This window comes from Camarhynchus parvulus, chromosome 2 (assembly GCF_901933205.1).
Source record: "Camarhynchus parvulus chromosome 2, STF_HiC, whole genome shotgun sequence".
Taxonomy (NCBI): domain Eukaryota; kingdom Metazoa; phylum Chordata; class Aves; order Passeriformes; family Thraupidae; genus Camarhynchus; species Camarhynchus parvulus.
The window spans coordinates 20,005,026-20,023,381 of record NC_044572.1 but is presented as its reverse complement, the minus strand read 5'-3'; the positions used below and the strand labels follow the sequence as shown (position 1 = coordinate 20,023,381).

Here is an 18,356-nt window from a genome sequence, read left to right as displayed (position 1 = left end):
AAGAGTCAGAATCAAAAAACATCATTGTAGTCTGCTGGTAGGTATAATCACACCACTGCTGTGAGTATTTAGTTGGCTGAAGTAGAAGAGGTGAGTGTCAATATCACACTCTATAGAGGAATTTTTTTTTCAGTTTGTGTGATGGATTTGCTATAAGTCAACAAAATATCCTATTAAAAGAATATTATTAGTTTTACAAATTGAAGCAGTGCAAAATAAAGGTTAGGAAGTGATAATAAGAAGGCTAACTGTGCAGCATTTTAGTATCTTTAGGTTATATATGCTGTGATCCAGTCTTTGATGAAATATTTACAGACTATTCCACCAGTCCTCTGCCTTAATATTCTTGAAAAATGTATAAAACAGTGTGGGGAATTGGAAGCAATGCAATTGCCCCAATGCAATAGTGGCTTTTGCTGCTTCTGATACAGAACTGCTGCACAGTACTGGATTAGTTATTTACAGACTTTATGAAGATGGCTATTTTTTCTCACTGTTCTTTGTATGCTTCAAGCATCTTCTGTAGAAAGACTGAGTGTTGTAGCTGAAAGAGAAGTTCAAGCTTTGGATCTGTCAAATAATAGTGTATACCATCAAAATCAGCCTGTTGCATGGTAATGCACTGCCTTGGAGAAGGGGGATGGAAAACAGGCAGTCCTTTATGTTGTACTGGAGCTCCTCCTGGGAGCTTGTAAAATATCAGCCTTGTGGATCCTCATTCCCCAGAAGTTCTCTTATTTTAGGCTCTACTCTTTGCAGACATTTAACTGGGGAGATATTATTTTCATTCCCAGCCTAGCTCAAAGAATTTTTTCCTGCTCTCAGATCAGTACTGATACTCTGTACTGACAGTACAGAGCAGCATCATGAATGTCCTGAGTCTTAGTACTGACTTCTAAAAGAAACTTCAAGGTTATGTTCCATTTTGAAAGAAAGAATCCCCAGGAATCAGGATTTGCTGCATTTCTATTCAGAATATAATTTTTACTGGTAATTACTCTGAAGAATCAGACACTACATTTCTGAAAATTAATCCCCCCGAATTATTCATAACTTGTGATTATTCTTTGTAATTCAATTTTCTCTTTGGAATATACGAATAATTCCAGCTTCTCACCTAACCGGGATATTTCAAAGGGAAAAATCTTTTTTTTTGCATCTACCACCAAAGTAAGCTCCACAAAATAGCCTGTAAATATTTTATGCATTCTGTTTTCAGAGAAAGATTAGAGCCATGTGTTCTAAATGAGATGTGAAGCAAGTATTTGACAATGAAGTAAATTATTCAATGGCTTCTTATCAGTTGACAGTGTATGGAGTTGCATACTGAATGAGACAGCAGCCCTAAAGAAACAGCTATATTGTATGTTTCTGAATGTGCTCTCTTGAAATACAGATCACAAAAGATTTGGTTTAGGAGAGCTATTTTGGCATTTCATATTTTATCAGCATTATCTTTGCAGTCAAGAGTATTCTCTACTACAAGGCTTATAGATACATCATTAAATCAGGACTCACATAACATTAGTTCTTTTCTAGTATCTGCTTCAGGTCTGCTCAGAGTCCTGGAAAATGATTTTTTCTCTATCTACATTTTCCCTTCTCTAAAATGAAAATAATGGGGTCTTCTCCCCAAATCACTGAGGGGGGAAAGGAAAAACCCTAGAATTTCAGCAAATTATAAATTCTAAATTTGTGCTGTTTTGTTGTTGTTGTTGTTGTTGTTGTTGTTGTTTTGTTTTGTTTTGTTTTGTTTTGTTCATTTGTTTTATGATTTTGTCCAGACTATCTACAGTGACTTAGGTCTGGCCTAGGTATTTAAAACTGGTATTTATCACAAAAAATTTTTGTTCTTGCTAAGGAAAAACAGTATTTGTTTTGGTTTGTTTTGGTTTACTCTGAAATGGCTTCCTGGCTGCACAACTATGAGATGTGGGGAGATGAGTTGCTCTCTTCTCTCTTCTCCTTGAACAGTCATTGGCACATGGACAGAGATGTACGTGGTTTATTCCTATATCTGGTACAACTTAAAAATGCCTTTATGTAAATATATATATACATATTTGCTATATATATATTTTTATATATATGTATATATATAGCAAATACAGCTCCCCAGAACTGCTTTTTGTTAATCCAAATCCCTCCTTCCTACCAGATTCAATGAAAAGCTATTTTTTTACTCATCAAACTTTGTGTAGTGGTACCTCATGCAGCCAGGCCACTGATCTACCCCTCACTTATGATCACGTTTGTGAGCACCAGTTGTAACTGCAGCAGAGAAGGCTATTTCTTAGACTTCTGGAAATATTCTGTTGTTTTTTTATTATTTTAACAAGTGTTCCATTAATTACTTCAGGTAGTAAAAAGGTTCTGTGCTTGATATATCAATACCAAATACTTTCCTCTGGAAAATAAATGTACCTCTTTTTGAGAACTCTTATCACCCAATACAGGTCTGCATTGTTGTACATAGCACAGAAAACAGTGAAGTGAGCACCATTCTTTGGAATGATTTAATAGACAAACCAGAATTTATTTTGAAGAGACATACACCAACAATGTGATAATAAGAAATAGGAATAGCCACGAAGAACTGGATTTACAGGATTATAAAGGAGTCTCTCTCAGCTTATAATGCTACACACACCTATCGACTGACAGTTTGCTTTTGTAATGGAATCAGTTAAAAATAGGCTTGGGATTTGACTTATTGGAAACCAATGCTGCCACTGCATATTTAGTATAAAATTAATGTTCTCGAGAACTTTTTTAAAATAGTGTTTGGCTCATAAAGATTTAGGTGAATAGTACAGTCTTATTCCTCTCTATCCCAGTTTGAAACTGGACACTCTCTAATTAAGCTTGTTTTGATGTAAAGGGAAATGTTTGCTTGTCAATATTGTTACATGTTTTAACACGTGAGATGTTAGAACTAAATTGAAGGAAAGGGCAAATTTCTTTTAAAGCCTAGAAGAAATCTGTAATTTTGAACCGATTTTTTCTCCAAGAATGTACAGTATGTGGTTAAACCTTATTCATTTGAAAATCAGCCCCAATTGGCTTAGTTAATTCTTTATATGGACACATGCCATTTGCAGAAACTGAACCAGCTTTGTGCTTCTGCTGCATTTCTTTGTCCAAAGAACCCAAACCTTTTTCTGTGTATGTTATACTTGTTATAACCTTACCTCATGCTGTATGCTTTGTACAAAACCTGATTGTGTTGGCTTTTTCCATTCTTTGCTTCATTAATGCTCTCCCTTTCCAGATGTTTTAGGTATGTATACAAGCTTGCAAATTACTTTTCCTGCTGTTTTGTGTTCAGTGCTTTATTGTACCTGACAGAACCACTGTGTGTTTCTTGCATCTGGCTCACTGACAGACAAAAGCCGATCCTGTACTGTGTTGCTAAGTCTTTCTTTTAGAAAACCTTGCTGGTTTTCCTGATTTATTTTCAAGTAATTCTAAAAATAAAGTTGACATTGACAAGTAAACACTACAGATTAGGTATCCCACATTGTGTATTTCTGAGATGTGTGCACCTAATCTGCGTGTTCTAACACAGACATGTGACCATGGATGTAAAATGTGTCATTGTCTTTATGGTAAATTGATTGCCATCACGTGCCTGGGAGTGTTTATTTGCTTTCCATGTGCATATGCAGTAACCTGTCAGGCATTACATGCACCCACTTTGCATGTGCAATTGAGCACCTACTTTTGGAAAGCTGTCTCTAAAAAGTGTATAGAGCTTCCATTCACATCATTAGGTTGATACCCTAAAGTTTTGTCTTCTGAAAATGAAATATAAATGCTCAAAGAGATAGTTGTGGATTAGCTGTGCAAATTTCAGCCTTGCAGGGTTTTTTTTTCCTTGATATTTGTGTGAGAAGGCAATAGAATGCTTGAAACTATGGTAACAATTTATTTGTTAAATATATACATATGTGTGTATATATATACATACATACTGTATATTTTATACATACTTTATATTACTATGTATTTTCCATGTCTGGTAATTTAATGACCGTCGTCCTATAGGATAAGTTTCAAGTAAGGACTTCCTCAACTATAAATCAAAAATAAATTTAAGAGCATGCTAGCTAGGCCTCCTAAAAAACCTTCATTGCTTACAGAGGCCAAGGACAAGGAATGCAAAATTTGGACTTAACCAAGAGTGCATTTCCTTCCCAAAGTCTCAGAATTCACAGAAATATAGTTCAAAGAAAATAAAGGAGATGTTCAATGTGTTATGGAAAATCCTGATTGTCCCTTTATAATTTTATATTCAAGGTAGCTGTGACAAATGTCCATAACCCTCACTCTCAAGTGGTAAATATGTTAACCTGGTAAACCTAAACCTGCCTTGAACCAGAATGCAGTAAAATAGCAGCTAAGAGCTTTTGGGGTTTTCATGAGGATGTAGCTATACTTCTTTTTGCCCACAAATGGGGTAAGAGTAGCATGAATTTAGTGAACCTGTTATAATTTATCAGTTTCACATGCCCCAAAATACTGTTTTATCCTGCTGGAGCAGCCTTGATTTCCTTAACATCTAATGTGAGAGTTTCCCTAATGAATTCTTTAGGTAGTTCTGTATTAAAAGTTTATTACTAACTTTCCAATATTTCAGCTTTCAAATAAGGTTTTGATACAGTATAGGTAAAGCATTTGAATGAAATTTCCTGAGTGTTTTCAAAGGGTATATGGGGGAAAAATTCTTGATTTCTGTAAATTAGAAATAACTCTTAGCAACCTGTTCTTATATTTTCTCATGATACTATACAGAAATATGTGTGGTTGATAATTACATTGAAACAAAACGTGCTTGAAAAATACTGTAGCAATGTGTTAGAATAATTTCTAAGGTTATGGATATCTTTGTAATAGACAGGACACTTGGATAGGTGAAGAAAATATTTTTAGCTAGTTAGCTGTTTGTTTAGGAGTACGGTTTGCTTCCCTTAAATATATTCACACTGTAGGTTGAATTGATTGAGGCTTTTTTTTTGTCCTGGGCTGGTGGAACTGATTGAAGTTCAGCAGTCTGTATCGCCATTTTATTCAAGATTAAAAATTTGCATTGTTCAACCAGAATGCACAGGATTCTGGGTTCAGCTCTGTTCTCTGCTAAGAGAGGCATGGACTCATCATTCCCATCACCATGCCAGGGCTATGAGCACCTTTAGGATGGCTGTTGGTTGGTCCTGCTGAGCCTTACGCACTTTGCATAATAATTAAACTTTCCCTGGAGAAGGAACTGGAATCCATGTGTTTTGCCTCCCACTCTGAGCATCAGGCTGCAGAGTCAGAATCTCTCCCACTCAGTGAATACACAAATGTTTTGTGAGCGGCACACCATCAGCAGGAGGGGTTGAATAGCCAAGGATGGAGTATTTCTACGTCCTGTCTGTGAGAAAGGCTGAACATTTTTATTTATGTTTGTTCTGAAAAAAACAACAGACCGAGGGAATGCTTACTTGGTGCCTATGTATGGACTAGATCTGTAAAAGCCTATAGCACTGCTCTGGGTAATGAGGCATCATGCAAAATACCCAAGTTATTGCCAGCCTGACATGATGGTGTCCTTCTGAACTATGCAGAGACACTTGCTTGATCCCCTGGAGAAAATAAATGTTAGACTGCTTCTTTGCTCAGTTTTGCTATTACAATTACTCCTTAACAGAGTGTGAGGGAGCCTGATGATACGAGCAGTGCTGGCTGTGGCAGGGCACCTTCTGAAGATGCTGTGGTTCTTCCTGGCACAGTCATTTCAGTGCACCCTTGTGCAGTGCTCAGCCACTTGTGTTACTGCTGCAGTCTGCTGCTTTCAATCTTTCCATTCATAGGCCATTAAAATTTACTTCCAATTTAAACTTGGCATAAGAAGCATCATTCCATGAATGCTATTGTTTTGCTAGCCCAGAGAAATGAAGCAGGAAGTAGACATTTTTATGTGCCATTTAGTATTTTTAAATGACACTATCTGTTTTATATTTTCACATAATTACAGTGCTGCATTTCAGGAGATGTTAGTCCATTATAAATAGATCTTGGTTTTGTTGAGGTTTCCAAACATGACATCGTTTCTGTCAATACCACTTGGACGTGTGTGTACATTAAAAGCCATCTGAATTCTGCCTAAACTGAGCCTCAGCAGGCAGGAGGAGGAAAACCCTGCATTCCTGCAGCACCTCACCCCACAGCTCCCCTTCAGCAGAGCCCAGACAGGAGCTCCAGGCAGAGCAGCAGACATGCTTCTCTCCTTTCTGCCTTATCCCTTGCAGAAGCCCCATCTGTTAGGCATGAGTAACACATGCAGCCACTTTTCCTGGAAAATATTGTCATCCTCCCACTCCCACCCTCCCCTTTTTACGTAACAAGCTAGTGGCTAAGGTATTTGGTGGAGACCAGGGAAATCTAAGTATAGTCACAAAACTACATTTAGGTTAGACATTTGATTAAAACACCTGTAATCCAGGCAATCTTTAGACCAGTTGCCTGAGGACTAAGCTAAAGCATTTATTCCCTATGGCTTATGCTTTTCAAGATTTTTTTTCCTTCTTAGCTGTATATGCAGGAGCAGAGGCACAAAGCATTCTGCTCCCCAGCGCTGGGACACCCCACAGTGTGAGGTGGGTCATGCAATCCTGCCTGGAGACTGGGACTGAACCTCCCTGCCTGGGGAAGCAATGGAGACTGCCCAGCCCAAGCCCCTGTTTGCTCTCCACCTACCCAGAGCAGCATTGCTGCTTGAGGGGTGGAAAGAGGAAGATGAAAAGAAAGAGGCTAAACACTTCTGTACCTGTGGGTCTTCTTCTTAGCTTGCTCTGCTGTGCTCAACCCCCTTGTAGCTTATTGGATCACCCTGGTAGCATCTCAGCCTCATTGCCTTGTTTCCAGGGAGCACAGATCCCTGGAGCAGCCAGGGGAGCCTGCTGTGGCCTGAATGCTGCTTACAACAGGACCCCATGGAGACACTGGTGATTTTTCACTCAATATGAAGCATCTGTACACACACACACACATACTCACAAATTAAAATTTAAAATTTTAATTCTGTCAGTCAAGCTCACGATTTTGTTCTCATTAGAGACTTGTGCGAGCACAGCTCAATAATTATCACTTCCTATTTTTTTTTATTTTCTTGGATTTCAGTATTATCTTTAGCACCTTTTTTGATGCAAACCCTTCTAGGTGGTTTTAAGGCACTGGAATAAAAACTACATTTTTTTTCTTTCACCTTTGTTATGGAAATCCTGAGGTTGCCTTAAACTCCTCATTACTTTAGTTATAGTCATGGAGTTTAGTGGTTAATTATTTTAAGTAACCATGCTTGTATAAAAGAATTAGCATAAAAAATCATGGCTACTGATGTCTATTCTCCTTAATTTATAAAATTATTTCAAAGCCATTTGTGTAAGGTGTTGCTAATCATTTTGTATTGCATACATTGACAGAGTTGTGTTCTTTTCATTCCATATGTCTGTAATATCAGCAGCCTTGTTTAAAAAAACATGCTTTGTCTCTGTGCCTGTTGCAGTTGAAATCATAATTTACCTATCTGTTTCAATGAACAAAACAGAGCCACAGAAACCACAGACAGGAGACAAGGTCAAATTTAATAAATTTAATAGGCTATGAAAGTCCTACTGTGCTCAGTTGAGAGTATGTGAATATCAAAATTTCTTTGCTTCCTCTAAGCAGTATTTTGTGTTTCACTTGGGCCTTTCAGGACAGATGTGTGTCCATTTTGTGTCTCGTCCCTCTCATGGAACTGCTATTTCATCAGGGTCTTGCTGAAACAAATTGCTGGTGTAGCCACGGCTCTGTCAAGCTGTGTGCTGGTGGCTCCTGGCTGCTATGGGTGAGCCCAGGTTTGCAGCAGGGTTGTGCTTCTCCAGCTCTGTACCATAGAGAATGTTCCTGTGCCATGGCATTACATAAGTGACCCTAAGTTCCACCACAGTTCATTATGTTAGTAGTGAATTGACGAAGTGTTGTTGTATCTTTGCCTGTATTTTAGGTGAGATTATTGTAGTGAACTGGGAAAGATTTTTTCTTGGAATTCACTTGTGAGGTCCAACTGGTGTAAAGAATATTTGTCGATGCCCATAATGGGATAAGTGATTTACTTGTCCTCTCATTGCAGTGAATTTCTATTCAAGGCACAGTAGTGATATTGGTAATTAATATTTGGAAGTAAGTTTAAATGTGCTGTGTTCAAAGTCCTTTGGGAGATGTGTACTTACTGTTTCTTAGAGCTGATTCCTTATTGTACGGAATAAATAGTTGAGTGCTCCTGTAATTTAAAATATGTTCACTTTCTGGTTACCAAGGAGACCATATGAAATAGATTGTAAGGGTCACTTTAAAATTTGGTAGCTGATTTCTGGGTTTGAGTGTTGTAGCTGGGCTGTCAGCATTTCATGATGATCGTCACAGTAATTCTAATTATTTTTATCCCTCTCATTATGATCAGCAAATACAATTTATTGGAGTTTAGTGTTTTAACTTCACTCTTATGCCTCTCCAGTACATAAGAAGGGACATTATTATAAATAGATGGTATTCATGGAGGTGGAAAAATTGCTAAGCTATTACTGTGCTGCTTTGAAGATACCCTACTGTCACTGTTCTCAGCTCCCTATTTTAACTAGCAGTGACATTTGTGTTACTATCCCCACATGACTTTTTGAGTTATTTGCTTAATTTGGGCAAAAGTCTGAGAGATAATTCAGGTTGAATGTCTTGTTGAGAAGGAGTTTTTACAGGTAGAGAATTTGGTTTTTGAGATATTTCTAAAGAAAAATGAAAACCAAAGCAGTAGCAGTGGATAAAGCCTTTGTCATCTAAAAAGAGAAGCTAATATTATGTAAGTAATTGCAAGAATCTTGTAAAGTTGGAATTCAGAAGATTTCCAGCAAAGTGAAAGTTTTTCCAGAAGCTGAAGAAGTACACTAAGGAAGAGGAGATCAGGACCTCTTGAGCTATGCCTGTGGCATTTTCCCCATCCATTCCTGACTGAAGAGGTAGAGGCACATGTATTAGTTCACTAGTCATGCAGTGGAGTTCCTTGAACTTATGTCTTATACTTAAGTTAAGAAAAGTAGGTACTGAAATACATTTTAATTGGCAAAAAAGATCTCTGTCCATCTTCAGGCTTAGGTAGAAATGATTGGTTCAGAGGACCATAGTTACCTGCAGTTATTGCCCTGGGGGTGTTTCACAATAGAACATACCCTGAGGTAAACTCTGCCCTGGCAGAGATGTTTCAAAAAGTATAGCAGCAAATCTAGTCCACAGAGATGTGTTCTCTACTAGCAGAAAAGTGCTGCAAGCAGTGTAGAAAATACTGCTTCCCCAGACCAAATTATGATACAATGGCATAGAGAAAGATTATACTGGTTATAAATTGTCTTGAACAAGAGTTTTTTAATAGTCTGGAATGGTCTTAAAATGATACATTAACTAATATTGTTATACTGACTGAAGTGTTGAGCCTGGTTTGAAATTGTGGGAAAGCAATCTAAACTCATCATCAGAACAGTGTGACAAATTATCTCTGATATGTTTATTCTAGTTGTCATTTGTACTTAGATTAGGGATAGATTATTGACTATCTTATACTAAAACTCTTGAGACAGTGGTATTCAGTGATTTCAGCAGTATCTCTATGCAACAAAGTTGTAGAAAATGTAATTGTGAATGTGGCAAGAACCATCAGAAGTTCTGTCATAAAAAATGTGGTCCTAATTCAGACAGCAGTGGGACCATAGTGCTTTTATTGACCAGCAGCAGAGCATGCATCGATGTTTTCCACACCACACCGTGCACATCTCACAATATTCACTGCTGTAAAAGACTGATTGTATGTGCTCACCCAGATCTGCAGATAATCACAAACTGTTGGAAATGATCTCTAATCCAAACCAATGTCCACCTCCTCCAATAAAGGATATCATATATAGATTTTCTGATGACCATTTAGATGTTACTTTGTTCATAAAATTACCATAGCAATCACCTATTGATTTGGAACCAAAATATTGGTAGGATGCCTTGCTCTCTCTTGGAAATTTTGCAACCCTTTTATAGTACCTGATTTATTCAGTTGCTATTCTAAGATAGAAAAAAATCAATCTCATCATATCTCTTGAAAGAGACCATTTGATGTAGAAAACTCCCTCTAGCCAGACCAGGTAGGTTGTGTTTTCAAGCAAAAGTTAAGCTTTTGCCAGCATAATAGCTAAAAGGCAGATAATGTAATTTCAAGAAACTCTCTATTAAATTTTTGGTACCTTTTCTTGACCTTTAAGTCTCTGTTGGTTGTCTTCTAACATTTTCTTTGAATGGTCTAGATATCTAATCTGGTTTTGGTTCATGAAGCATGCACAACCTTTAAAGGGAAACCTATATTAATTAATCTTGTCTGGCCCAATGACTTTCTTTATAGACTTGCATAAATCACCCAGCTTCTCTAATTCCTCTGTGAAATCAGCCAATAGCAAGATCTGAACAGGAAAATGTGATTTAATTTTAAAGATGATTTTGCTATTATAAGATGTAGTTTTGTTTCACTGGGGAATGAAGACAGTTTCTACACCACTTGTGAAAGCGGATGCAGCCCATCTGTCTTGGAGAGGTTTGCCCTGGAAAGTACTGCCAATCAGGGTGCTGAGGAGCTGGGAGCATGACTACAAGAAGAAAAGATTATTTTCCTCTGGGAAAATCAGCTTTCCACAGCTCCTGGGATTGTTAGGAGGATGCCTTAGCATTATGTGAATTATTCAATTATTTTATATTATAAAAGTGTTTTACACATAATAGCCAAATTTTTGACATGGTACCATACTGAAGCCAGTAGAACAAAACCTGTTTTCCAGAGCTTTGGTAAGTTGAAGTAAATGGGAAAACAGTGGTTTCTACTAGTACAGCAATCAGTACTTCCTAAAGCCTGTCTCAGGCACTCCAGCTTGAGCAAGCTGGTTGCTGGGTAAGAGTGAAGTCTGAGCTGTCATTATTTACATGTAGCAGATTTGTGGCATATTGCTGTTTGATGCAGCAAGCATTTGTACCCCTTTTTCTTATATACATGGTCTGGGGTCATGTCAGAAGGTATTATCAGTATCTCTGCAGCCTGGAATAGCAGGAATTGGTGAGGCAGGGAGGCAGGCAGTGCCTGCAAGGGCAGCAAAGCGAGGGTGAAACTCCCTCATTAACGCTGTGTTCATTACCCTGCTGTGCCAGGGATGTGCACGGGTAACAGCAATTCCTGCAGCCAGAGAAGGAGCAACACACCAGTCTGCTATATTGTCACATTTCATAAAGCTAATCACCTCTTAGTATTTGCTCTAACTCTAATTTTCTACTTTGCAGCTGAAGTTCAAAGTGAAATAGAACGGATCTTTGAATTGGCCAGGACACTGCAGTTGGTAGTGCTTGATGCTGATACCATTAATCACCCAGCTCAACTGAGCAAAACCTCTCTGGCTCCCATTATAGTATACGTAAAGATTTCTTCTCCTAAGGTAAGTATTTTAGATACCTTCATGTTTTTTCTGTTTTTCTGGGTTGATTGGTTTTGGTTTTTTTTGGGCCTTAAATGCAGATATTCACATGTCCTCATTTAGGTTCAGAACTATAGATTGTTATTGCTTCCCTTTGGATAGTGAACCATTAATAATCAAAAAAGTATCTGAGCTCTAGTGTTAACTAAAACCTATTATGGAAAATATGCTATAGCTCCAATGAGTTTTTTAGTTGGAATTGCACTTTCAGTATCAATCACATAAGTAGTGCTCATGGTTTGTTAAATCAAAATAATATGGAAATGAAAGAATGATTTTCACTGAATGAGTATCAGACTGATTGCTAAATTTTAATATCTGATAATATATTCTTTCACTGTGTGTAAAAAAATGCACAGACTTTGTGAAGAGGCATTTGAAAGAGAAAGATGAATTTGTGAAAAGAGCACTCAGGAGATCAATTAAAAAAATTCAATTTAGAAAAAAAACAAAACCGAAGCAGCAGAAAAAAGGCAGGAGTGGAACTTTTTAGTGCTTCTAAAGGAAAGGAGATATTTGTATGTAAATGAAAATTAGCACATCCTGGATGAGGGAACACAGGAAATGTTCTTGAAGCCAACAAATGAAGAATTTGCTCTGCTCATGTGAGCAGTTTAAAATGTAAACATTTTAAGTGGTTATACATGTAATTTAGTATGAGTCTGCTCACTTTTTTAATGTCTTATTTTTCACAGGTTTTACAGAGGTTGATAAAATCTCGAGGGAAATCTCAGGCCAAACACCTTAATGTTCAGATGGTAGCAGCTGATAAACTGGCACAGTGTCCTCCTGTGAGTTACTGTTAATTTATGTCTTGTCTCTGAAAGGTGCCTTTCTTTTCAAGCACGAGGTTAATTACATAATTTTCGGGAATGTTTGCCCTCTTCTGGCCATATTTAACTATTGCTTTTTGCAGAGCACCTCCTGAGGTCTCAGGGCTCAGCTTCAGGATGCAGGGGAAAAAGAGTCCTAGTCACAATCAGTTATTAGGATGTGTGCTGGTACAGTCAGTGCTTCAGTAAACTGAACATTTGCTCTACTTCCTAGGTTTTAGGGGGTTATTGGTTGAAAAATGAACTCTCTTAGTGACTGTCCTTTATCTCTGGTAGTTTAGAGCTCCTCTGGGACATCTGTCAGCATGGCCCACCACTGCTAATGTTCTTGGTCAGGGTTTTGCCAAAGAGCTGAGTGGTACTGCATAGCTGACAGCTGTACAGTTCTTCTTCAGATGTGCACTGAAGCAAATTCTCTCAATTTCTACCTATAAAGTAGAGGTGATGGCACCCCAACTGTGTTTTAAACCTGGCATGCATTTCTGCCTGCATACTCAGCTGCCAAGAGTATGGGTAAGGAACGAGAAGATGGGAGTACAGTTCAGTTGCAGATATAATTTGCCATAGTTACGAAGCTGAGTGAAAGGAATGTCTTCATCTTTTAAGTTCAAGCATCTCAGTTAAGCAATGCTTAGGTCCCCAGGAAGTCAATGAAGAATGCTGGAGACCTGCACAGGCCCTCAAAGCTGCCTTCTGCTCCCTGACCAGGGAGGAAATGGATAAAACTCACCTCCTAACTTTAGGAGACTAAAATTAGACTGTGTGACTAATCTCTTACCTAATATTTGTATGACACTTGGAAACTGAATGATCTGTATTCTTATGGTTGTTTGTTACTGGTCTTAGTTTATCTTAGTTTTCTCTTAGTTATTCTACAAGGGGACTGAATCCCTTTCTTGCCATCCCATTTTTTTAAAAGTTAATTGTTCAATATTTATCCCTTCTTTCTGTGTATTTAAGATTTGTTCAAGCTGCTTCTTCCTGTCTTCTTTGACTGTGCATTACTATGTGGAAGTCACAAGGCCTTGCTTTAGCAAGTATAATATTAGTGCTAGTTATGATTACCATCTTTTGTATCAACTGTATTCAGAAAAAAACAAAAAAAAAGATTCAATATCTTAATACAAGTACTAAAAACATGATTCATTTTTGATTAATGGAAAGCATGATCAATGTATTTAGCTGATCTCCCTTTACCTGGTGATTATTCTCACTAAAACCTTTTCTTTGTCAGGAAATGTTTGATGTAATTCTTGATGAGAACCAGCTTGAAGATGCTTGTGAGCACCTTGCTGACTATCTGGAAGCCTACTGGAAGGCCACACATCCACCTAGCAGCAATCCTCCTAACCAGCTTCTCACTCGCACACTTGCAACAGCCACTCTTCCTATTAGCCCGGGTCCAAATATTAATTTACAGGTACAGTTTTTATGCCATCTCTTCTTTTTCTTCTGTCAACTTCTTCTCCTTCCAAAGCACAGAGTTAGGCTGATACTAGAATATGCTGAATATGTTTTCCTGTTGTTGGTAGATTGAAAGCTTTTTCAGCAGACATTCACCCATTTTCAGTATAAAAGGCAAATGCAAGGATGTTGCTGTTACTGCTATTGTATTCATAGTAGCATGAGTTTGTGTATTGACTAGGGGGCTGGTTTTGATTCCAAGGGCTAAGCTGGCCTGAATGAAAACATATGTTGATGTGAAATGGAATACTTCAGGTTTTATTGTGCCCAGGACACCGCTGTGCCAGTAATATGTGTACCAGCCACAAGCATTTTTATAGCAGGCCATGTGTAATCCAGTCAGAGAAATAAAACTAGACTAAGACTGTGCACATTCCAGCCTCTGGTAACTTCCTGACTGATGGGCACACTATGGCTAATAGGCAAATCCTGGCCCCAGAGGCCCTGCGTGACAAGCTGGGTTATGTACAGGGCAGATCCACAAATGTTTGAGGGAAATCTGTGCCAATCTTCCCACAGGCTGTAGAGTTGTAGAGGTTGAGGATTACTGACTGTATTAGTAAACACTCAAGGTCAAAGTGGCCCTTCCAGTGTTTCCTTTGTTCTTTTATTTATTGGCCATTGCTGTGAAAAGTACAGACTTCCTTGGAGCCAAACTCTTATGTCAAAACCAAGTCCCATGTTGTGCAGAAAAACCTTGAGAGAGGCTCTGTGTTCTGTACAGTGAGCACACTCTCAGTGAGCTGGCAAAAGCTGGCTTTATTCCTGCCTCTGCACTGATGTGCCTGTTGATATGGGTATATTATGTCCCCTCTCTTCTCCTTTGTATCATTTTATTGAGGTGTTCAGCATAAGGAGATGCTTTCCTTTGGATATGTGTTGCATGATATGAAATGAAATGTTTAAACTACTTCTTCATTGTAAGTAGTGAGTGACTCCTTGAGGCTGAGAAGTACACAGAGGGGAATAAAATAGATCTGTACCAGATCAAATAAAGGCTTACTACAACTAAATTTCTACCGAAGTTCAATATATGCCCATAAATTACATACATATGCAAGTTATAATTCATAACTTTGGCTAAGAAAAACACTTCCTTTTAGAAAATCAAAGGAAAAAAAGTATCTGCACCCAAGTTAAAATGCAAATAGTTGTGCTCTTTTTTATGGTTTTGCAAAACACGTATTTGTGTCAAATAATTTATTTCTCATTAGAAAACCACAGACTTGACAAGTTTGTTCTTTTAACAAGAAAAATTTCTTTAGCCATCTTGAAGGCTATCTCCTTCTCTTGCCTTCAGATACAGTTGCAGGAAAAGAGACTGTAAGCTATAGCTCATTTCTGCCTTTTTTTCTGTCCTCAGAGCTGAAACACCTTGAAAAAATTGTGAGCTGGACGAATTTCTGAGTATGAAATTCAGTATTGTTGTGTGCAGCCTTGCTAGATAAACTTGCTTTGCTTTGTAAACTTCTAAATTATTTTGCTCAAGTGTTTTTATGCTTTTTGAGTGTGGATTTATATCTCACATACTCATTCTATTAACCACATTCTCTGGAGGAACTATGCAAAGTTTTAATAACACTTTTCTGTATGCTGTGCTGTCTCCTTACAAACTAACAGATTTTTATCTTAAGGATTAAAAATGAGGATGTATTTGCAGTTTCAAAGTTTGTTTATAGGTCTACTAGTACAGCAGTGTGAATCAACAGGGATCCCTTACTGAACATAAAACTTTTCTGTTCCTTTGGTTTCAATTTCCTACAATACATTTCAGCTGACATCTCAAACCTGAGCTTGTCATTGCCTTGGCACAGAGTGGGTCTGTTTTTTAATGATGGTGGCTGAACCCATTCTTTCAACAGTGTTAAGACCCTGTATTTAGAGAATTCAAAGTCTATGCGTGTGCTTTTTTTCTGGACTGCTCTACAGGGAAAAGCCACCAGTTGTTTGGTCTGGGGGAGCCACATCCGCACTGCAGAGCATTGGAGTCATTGCCCCCTGGGGCCAATGCAGTGCCCCTTTGCCATGAAACATATTTTGGGTTTGTGGTTTTTAAGTCCCCAGTGTACATTGTAAGGAGAGATTTGTGTTGCCAGCTGCCAGAGTGGCATTTTTACAGCATGAAGCTGCCTGTGTGCATTGCATGGCACGAGGTGCTTGAAGGCGTGAGGCGTCCTGGGACGGTTTGAAATTCAATAGACAAAGACCTTGTGTCTGTCTGAGGGGGAGCTTCAGAACAAAATTGTATGGAAATAGTTGGAAATAACTCCAAAAGGCCTGGAGCCACCTCACACACATATGGTGTAGGCGATCAGGGACCACTGGAAATAAGGAGCAAGGCAAATTCACTTGATGGACAAAGGCTTCTCTGTCCTCTTTCAACACTGTATAAACTTCTTTCCAAGAACCCCTACTTCTTTGAAAGTACAAACTGAGTACTGAAATAGGATTTTCTCAAACTTTTTTCTATTTTAGACAAAAAACCTTACGAAATTGGTTCATAAAATTCCTGCAGTGAAGAATCTATTCCAAATCAGAGCCCAAATTTGGTTATGAACCAAAAAGCCAGACTCTAATCCAGATTCAGACATTACCTCTTCAGCGTTCCTGTAATATTTAATGGAAGTTACTGTTAATGAATTTTCCCATAAATCCCAACAGCCCTAACACTATTCTAAAATTGCAGGTATTGGCTCTAAATTTATTAATTGTTTTTTTTCATGTGCTCATCATAGCACAGAAGATGCATCTGAGCTTGTAAGAGCAGCAGTGTTTCCAATGCAGGTTCAAATTTTGCATTTGTTCTCAAACCACAGCACTGACAGATTTTATTAGTCATGATTATGTATAGGTACTTGCATTTGACTACATGAGAACTATAGGGTTTCACATGTATGCTATGTTTATGTGCCTTAAAACCAGTCATGGTGATGAACTGATGAAAGTTGTGTTTACACATGCAAAGCAGGCATGTTTCTGCTTTGGACTCTTTTGCTTTTCTCTTCATTTCATTTACAATTCACCTCCATTGAGTCATTTCGTTTCACCTTGAACAGATTTGTTCATGTTTACAATTATTATATTCCCTTCTGGCAAATCAGGATCATCTCGAGAATCACAAAAGCAAGAACAAATAAGAAATTCGACTGCTATTCCCGTTACCTTGTTCTCATCTATGCCGTTTGTTTCAAATTAGAAACCCAGCTCGTCTCTCAGATGTTTGCATAATAAAATGTTGTCTTAGAAAATTAGGATTTGCTGATTTGAAATATGCTGCTTTTTATAAGTTTCTGATTAAATACAGGTTATTTTCCTTTCCAATCTCCTGTAATTTTACTCTTTGGGTTGCTAGGAAACCCACCTGCCAGGATCTGTGGCTGAAGGACAAAATTTCCTCCTTCCCCTAGCTCTTTTCCACAAAATAGAAAGACAGAAAGAAGATATGTCCATAAACTGCCCTGGGGGCAATCCTTATTTTTAGACAACTCTGAACATAGAAGGGCAAACTTAATACTAACTTTGGTATTCAGAACAGTCACACAAACAAATGCCTGTATAACTCTGGTAAAATCTACATTAATTTTGTGGCAGCAGAGATGATTTTGTCTTGACATTCTTCATCTGATATGAGAAGCATAATTCAATTTCAATATTACTATTAAAACTTCTGCAATTAAGCCTGAAAAGTCCTTAGCTGTGGTTTGGCAATAAAAGCAGGTTAATGTAATGAAACCCCCAGATGAGGTAAATAATGCCACTTGTTCGTTTTGCAGTGATTTCAAAGCATTTATGCGGGTGAAGAGTAGGTTTATTGCCTGGTAATTTTTATTTCAGTCTTTTAATAGCAGTGGTGTGCTAGGAAATGTTGTATGTGATAATATCACTCTCCTCCTGCTTTTCTTGGCAATGGGCTGTATTCTTGAGCTCTTAAAATTATGAGGTCAATGTTTAATTTTTCATTACCAAGAAGAAATTAAATTATTGCTGAGAAAACAGAAGGTCAGTGATACTATTAGTATCATAATACAAACTTTATTCATACTAGATTCAATTGCATTTTTTCCTTAAAAAAAGTTTCTCTATAAGAGCCAAGGTTTTGTACTTTGGTTCTTTGCTGGAATCTACCTCCTCAGCCCTCTAAAATCACTTTCCCATAGCAGCTGTTGCCAGACACGCATCTGTAAACTCTCAACTGATATATGCTCTCTCCTGGCATATCTCCTCTCAATTTTTCTGCAGTTTGTCCTGTTTCTGCATGCTCTCTTTTTCTTTGGAGGGTGGTGACAATAATTGCTAATTGGAGTAGTCAGAAACATCACAAGAAATGAGAAAGTGCCACAGAATAACCCAAGTGCCACCCTAAATTCTGATGAGAGAAAAAAAAATGTTTGTATTATAATACTGAATTTTCAGTAAAAGTGGAATACTAATGGTTTCTTTCCTAGTTTAGATTCAAAGTGGATTGTTCTGTACTTGAAATTTT

The 18,356-nt window shown here is 37.8% G+C and overlaps 1 protein-coding gene across 9 annotated transcripts in view; it reads left to right on the top strand.

The window, feature by feature from the left end:
• Positions 1-18,356, top strand: part of CACNB2 (calcium voltage-gated channel auxiliary subunit beta 2) — a 245,547-nt gene that overhangs the window by 219,137 nt on the left and 8,054 nt on the right. For 5 of the 9 annotated variants that reach the window (XM_030943441.1, XM_030943439.1, XM_030943438.1 and 2 more), the window contains 3 exons: positions 11,386-11,537; positions 12,272-12,367; positions 13,644-13,829. In XM_030943441.1, coding sequence (XP_030799301.1) covers positions 11,386-11,537; positions 12,272-12,367; positions 13,644-13,829 — 434 coding nt within the window. Of the gene's footprint in view, positions 1-3,271; positions 3,281-11,385; positions 11,538-12,271; positions 12,368-13,643; positions 13,830-18,356 lie in introns of all 9 variants that reach the window. The other 4 variants (XM_030943437.1, XM_030943436.1, XM_030943445.1 and 1 more) reach the window with 1 other exon arrangement.